The 6,772-nt window shown below is 46.6% G+C and overlaps 1 protein-coding gene across 1 annotated transcript in view; it reads left to right on the forward strand.

Moving 5' to 3' along the window:
* The first annotated feature begins 626 nt into the window (after positions 1-626).
* LOC129816813 (NALCN channel auxiliary factor 1-like) overlaps positions 627-6,772 on the forward strand; it is a 185,993-nt gene continuing 179,847 nt past the window's right edge. Inside the window, exon 1 of the mRNA XM_055871723.1 lies at positions 627-2,028. Coding sequence (XP_055727698.1) covers positions 1,297-2,028 — 732 coding nt within the window. The 5' untranslated portion in view covers positions 627-1,296. The remainder of the gene's footprint in view (positions 2,029-6,772) is intronic.

Consider the following 6,772-nt stretch of genomic DNA (forward strand, 5'->3'; position numbering starts at 1 on the left):
AAAAGCCTCAGTGCTGTTATCCTCGCAAGGGGAGTTGCACAAACTATTGAAGACAGGGCTGCCAATAACTATGACACCTATCTGTTTGAGAGAAAAAACGTTTGACTTGTTAAACAACATTTATTTCTCTGAGTAATTGTATTAGAATAAAATAATTTAATGTTCATATTTTCATTGCATTCAATATAGGTCAGTAAGCTATTTGTAATATTACTTTTATACAGTCTTTTTTGCTCATCTTCATCAAGGGTGCCAATAATTTTGGAGGTGACTGTGCATGTCATTTAGCTGAATGCCATGCTCATTGCATGCCAGGCATAAGGGGGTTTTATGCACATTGTTTGTAAAGGCTGTTATCGTACCATAGGACCAGCTGTACATTCCTCATGATCTGTCATTCATGGCATCGAAATAATGTGGCAAATGATTTGTTGATCAACTTGCACCATACATATTTAGCACTGAGACATTTCGTGACATTAACTTTTTTCTGCCATACTTCTCCCCAATGTCTGAACTGCATATATAGTAGCAACTGTGCTGAATATATATATATAGCCAATCTTTTCCCAACCCAGATGGTAACAGGTATAAGACCTCACATTTCATGACTGCGTCCTGTAGTCCAGAGTGGTGGAATAGTGCCATTAAATGCCTGCATGTATCTGAGTGTGTAATAGGTAGTAAGCTGCTACGCCACTGCGCAACGATGGAGCTATCGTAGCGATGGAGATGACGCAAACCGACCCCGCTCCCCCCAAAAGTGTTCAAGACGAACATGGCGGCAATTTAACCCAGGTCCAAGATGACTGTGGCCATCGGGAGAAAAGATCCAAGGCATTCAACCCAGATACGAACCGGAAAAAATCAACTGGGGCACAATCAAACGGCTTTTGCTTTCTCATAATTGAATCCGGGAAACTGCAGCAGTAACGGCAACAGCATTGATAAGCTGGCCACAGCTGGTCTCTCTGCGCGCGAGCACCACCCCGGAGAGCAGAAGAGAGGGAGCGAGGCGCGAGGCATGCGGTTACAGAGAACGTGGTTTCCCCCCGGAGAGCCATGGAGAACGGGGATGCGGCAGCGCGAGGCTTAATCTGTGCGGGCGCGCTAATTGGATCGGAATAACACGCCGACGGCGTCGGGCGCGAGAGAGGAGAGCCCAGGACCGGCGGCGGCACGGCAGCCCACCGTTACCGAGGATAAATAACCAGAGTCCATCTCCCAAAGTCAATGAGTATAGTGGCAGAGGAGCCCCCGCGGTGGAGTCGGCCAGAGCTGCGCTTTTCCTAAAATATGACCAGGGGTGCTTGGATGTGTCGGAAGCAAGATGACGGCTTAAATATCTGGTTTGCACCCCGAGAGAACGAGAAGCCATTTACCGAGTCGGAGCGGGCCCAGAGATGGCGCCTGTCGCTGGCCTCTCTTCTCTTCATCACCGTCCTGCTCTCTGATCACTTGTGGTTCTGCGCCGAGGCCAAACTGACGCGGACCCGAGACAAGCGGCAGGACAAGCGGCTCGCCTTTACGGACATGGTCGAGTACCCAAACTCCACTCACCACCACACCCCCTCCTCTGACCCCCATTCCCCCCACGGCCCCCTTGCCAGAAAGCCAGATATTATTTTTATAGGGAATTCTACCAAACCTCTGTGGCGACTGGACACCTGTCACCCGGACAGCTTGTCCAAAGACTGCTTCACTTTCACCGACGCAGAGCCCGTGTGCCTGGGCCTCTCCGGGGGCGGGGAGAGGACGCAGTCGGCAGACTTGAATCTGAGCGATTTGTATCTTTCTTTTTGTAATTCCTACTCTCTTTTGGATTTGTTTAACGGGATTACAAGTCCGGACAATATAAACTGCAGCCTGGACGTGGCTGAGGGTGACACGCTGGGATGCAGCGAGTGTGTCCGGGTTTACCAGCGCTTTGACCGGCAAGCTCAGGAGGACTACCGGGAGTTTGAGCTGTTGGTTGAGAAATATGAGACTGATGAATACTCGGTCAGGACATGTATGGAGGAATGCAAGGTAGGATGTGAATGGCTTGCACATATCAAAGCACTATAGGTAGGCTACTGTCTTTTTAGCCTATATAGGGGGCTTGGATTGATTGGGCTTGGATTGATTCCCAGTCGTCATGGTAACCGATATCTATCACGATGTGGGAATGATTTCAAAGCGTTTGTGAGACGCATCACCCCACTTGTCCTGCCTACAATGTATGCGTGCGTGCGTGCGTATGTTTGTGCGAGAACGAGCGAGCGTGGACGCGCACTTGTATATTTTTGTGCAGGAGCTAATGTGTGATGATTGTGTCACATAGCCTACAACAAAGAGAAAGAGTGAGAGAGAGTTTGAATCTAATAGGGTATTGAGTATAACTGGCATGTACTGTGTTACTTCAAAGGCTGCAGCCACAGAATCACAAGCCTAAACTAAAAAGGAAGCATCTTAATACAAAAATAGGTTGTGCCCTTGATTAGGTTCTCTCTTCAGATATAATCTTTGCATCACAAACGGTGTCAAAACCCAAGGGATTGGATCTCCAACTAACCAGAGAGAGAGCGAGAGAGGTGCTCTCTATGGTTCTGAAAGCATCAGACCTAGAGCTCGACCCCCCATCTCTCTCTCTCTCTCTCTCTCTCTCTCTCTCTCTCTCTCTGACTCTCTGTGTGTTTGTGTTAGGGGGATGTAGCCTTATAGGTCTGTATCTTCACCGCTGTTGAGAAAAGCAAGGCCTCGGCAGTGTGGTGATGTGATCATCTGTTACCGTGTTGGAGGCTATCAGAGGAGAGGGTGTACTAGAGGGGAAGGCCTAGTGCCTAGCTCAGCCAGAGCTCGGAGGTGCTAGCATTTCAATAACATTAATAGCGTACCAGTGATTTCTGTACCTAATCCACCGGAAGGCTTTTTCATTGTACCTGGTTTGTTGTTGTACCGATGACATATCTCTCTGTAGCATAGAGCAGTACACCGCTGCCTCAGTTGGTCAACACACGTCAACAAACGGGTCTTTCAGAGGGATGATGCAGATTGTTTCAAGTTGTGTTGTGGGCTCAGCATGACTGATACTAACAGGTTTTGCTAATATTGCACCAACACGGAAGAGATGACACTATTTTCACACACACACACACACACACACACACACACACACACACACACACACACACACACACACACACACACACACACACACACACACACACACACACACACACACACACACACACACACACACACACACACACATATTTAATCGCAGGTGTCACTGGCAATATATTGTAGCCCCAAATGTTATGTGCAGTCATGGTTGTGCAGTCATGTTGCAGAAAACAGCAATGCTACACAGGTTAGAGACATTGGCTAGATTACACTTGTTATTTTTCCATTTGTTGTGCAGTAGACTGTTACGGGCTGCTCTCTCTCTCTCTCTCTCTCTCTCTCTGTCTCTCTCTCTCTCTCTCTCTCTCTCTCTCTCTCTCTCTCTCTCTCTCTCTCTCTCTCTCTCTCTCTCTCTCTCTCTCTCTCTCTCTCTCTCTCTCTCTGTGGTGGTCTCGGTCTCAGCTGTGTGTCACTGGTCCTCCTGAGGTGTGTTCTCTGTCCATTGTCCTGAAATATATAGAACCACGCCAAATAGAACCACGCGAGGCCTCTAGTTAAAATCCTCCTGAAATAAGCAGCAACCATCAGTGTTCCTCCTTCAGCTGATCATACTGGAATCAGAAACCCCAATCTAGAATCATTCAGTCTATGCCTAGCATTGCAAGTATGCTTATCTCAGTCGGTCTAATGTCAGGATATGAGGTCTGTGTGTAAAAGCTTCATGGCCAGTGTGATTTTCTGTCAGCAGTAGTAATGGAGTTGACCTTGGCTGGTAGATCTGCTGTCCCAGATGTGCTAGGGATATGGGGGTGGAATGAGTGGGAAGAGAGAGAGAAAGAGAGAGAGAGAGAGAGAAGGGGAAAGAGAGAGAGAGAGTGTGCATGTGTGAGTGAATGAATGTGTTCTGTGGGTATTAGCTAATCGAAGTTTATCGTTTTAAAAGGCTAGTTGATCATTAGAAAACCCTTTTGCAATTATGTTAGCACAGCTGAAAATGGTTGTTCTGATTAAATAAGCAATAAAACTGGCCTTCTTTAGACTAGTTCAGTATCTGGAGCATCAGCATTTGTGGGTTCGATAACTGGCTCAAAATAGCCAGAAACAAAAACTTCATCTGAAACTCGTCAGTCTATTCTTGTTCTAAGAAATGAAGGCTGTTCCATGCTAGAAATTGCCAAGAAACTGAAGATCTCTTACAACGCTGTGTACTACTCCCTTCACAGAACAGCACAAACTGTCTCTAATCAGAATAGAAAGAGGAGTGGGAGGCCCCGGTGCACAACTGAGCAAGAGGACAAGAACATTAGAGTGTCTAGTTTGAGAAACAGATGCATCACAAGTCTTCAACTGGCAGCTTCATTAAATAGTACCCGTAAAACACCAGTCTCAACATCAACAGTAAAGAGGCGAATCCGGGATGCTGGCCTTCTACGCCTATGTAGATATTCCATAAAAAATCAGCAGTTTCCAGCTACAATAGTCACTTACAACATTAACAATGTCTGCACTGTATTTCTGATCCATGTTATGTTATTTTAATGGTTCAAAAATGTGCTTTTCTTTAAAAAACAAGGACATTTCTAAGTGACCCCAAACTTTTGAACAGTAGTGTGTTACATAACAGATACATAACATATCTCCTCCCCTTTTTGTCACATAATCAGTGTTGAGCATGCTAGCTGCCGTTATGCTCCCTGATAATGCAATAAGGGCCATGCAGGCAGCAGGCACTGGGACCAGTGCAGCCTCTTACCCTCTTAGCCACATCTGAATTGCTAATGGACTCCTGTGTTAGTGTGACCTTTAGACAAGCACAGCACTCTAAGCCTGAATCACATACTGTCACCGCCTAGAGAAACCACTCCACTAAGCTGGACAAACAGCAGAATTAGCCAAACGGATATTATCCTCTCTTTTCTTCTCCGCCCTCCTTTCTCTTTCCGAGGCCCTTTGCCCTGAGCGATATCCGGTATGGGTGAGAATAGAGGGGTTAATAGGGCAGGACAGGGGAGGGAGAGAGCTGAGGTAAGGGGTAGCTAATGTATTGTTCAATGTCCCTCCTGTAGTTGTTGAATATAGTTTAGAGAGAATGAAAGAGAGAGAGAGAGAGCGAGAGAGAAAAAGAGAGAGAGTGAGATAGAAAGAGAGAGAGAGACAGAGAGACAGAGAGAGAGAGATGTAATAGGCCTACAGGCCCTGCGTCAGGAGAGCCAATAAGAGGCGATGGTTACTCTGACCACTAATCTTCTCTCTCACACACTGGCAGCTAGTGAGTATCAGGTGTCAAAGGGCTGCTTTTGTGTTCCGCTGGGTGCTCTATGTGGCACAACAAACACACACACAATGTGTTAGTGGCTGTGTGTGTGAGTTTTACCATATTACATTCAGGCATGCTTTTTCCCTCTCTCTCTCTTTCCGTCCTGTCCATGTGTGATCTTTACAAACTTTGATCTCTGTGTGAACCTGGCTCATCACATACCAGATAGCGTCTCAGTCTGTTTGTCCGTGTCTCTGTGTGTGTGTGTTTTCATAATGTGCATAACAAATAGCGCGCACACACACACACACACACACACACACACACACACACACACACACACACACACACACACACACACACACACACACACACACACACACACACACACACACACACACACACACACACACACACACACACAGAGCCCAGTGTTTCCTGCAGGTCCATGCCTGCCTCTCTCTTCCGGTGTAATTTAATTTGCACTTGCATAATTCTCCTCCTCTCAGATGACCATGTCTCGAGGGTTCTGTCTGTCTCAACATGCTGATCTCCTCTGTCTGCCTGCCTGTGTGCGTGTGTGTGTGTGTGTGTGTGTGTGTGAGTGAGTAAGGGCAGTGTACCCACAGCGGCCAGGGTTTCTCAGAGAAGTAATCTTTGTAATCAGCAGTATCTGTCGCTTCATCCCCTCCCTCTCCCTCTCTCTCTCCCTCCACTCTCTCTCCTCTTCCCTCTGTCCTCATCTGTCGCCCTCTCAGGAAATCTGCGTGTGTTGAGCTCTTTCTTCCTGCCGGAGAGTGATAGATACTGATCTGGGTTAAGGTCTTTTTCCTTCGCTTCAATTACAGGCCTGTCCTCACAGGGCCAACTGCCTCCTTCTCCACCCCTGCTGCTGCTGCCCACCATCTCATTCACTCTTTCTCTCCAACTCTCAACCCATCTCTCTCATAAGCCTTTCCTCTCTCATTCACTCTTTCTCTACAATTCTCAACCCATCTCTCTCATAAGCCTTTCCTCTCTCATTCACTCTTTCTCTCCAATTCTCAACCCATCTCTCTCATAAGCCTTTCCTCTCTCATTCATTTCTCTCATTCCCTCCACTTGTATTGTCTTTAACTTCCATTCTGTGTGTCACTCACTTTCAGTTTCCCATTCCCTCTCTTCCACCTTTCTTTTCTTCTGTCCTTTTCTCTGGGACCGTGTCTCTCTCTTTATTTTGCCTTTGCTGAATTCATGTTATCATGTCTTTTGCCCACTTGATGAGGTTTCATAGTAAAATTTATTAATTTGGAAGTAATTTCTCTTCAAATTCAGCTCTTGGAAAAAACAAGCGCAACGGCAAGGCTTATCCAGAAGGAGGGATGTTTATACTGTATGTTATGTCAGTTGTCAAGGTGATTCTGACCGGTT

Source organism: Salvelinus fontinalis, chromosome 19 (genome assembly GCF_029448725.1).
Source record: "Salvelinus fontinalis isolate EN_2023a chromosome 19, ASM2944872v1, whole genome shotgun sequence".
Classification (NCBI taxonomy): Eukaryota; Metazoa; Chordata; class Actinopteri; order Salmoniformes; family Salmonidae; genus Salvelinus; species Salvelinus fontinalis.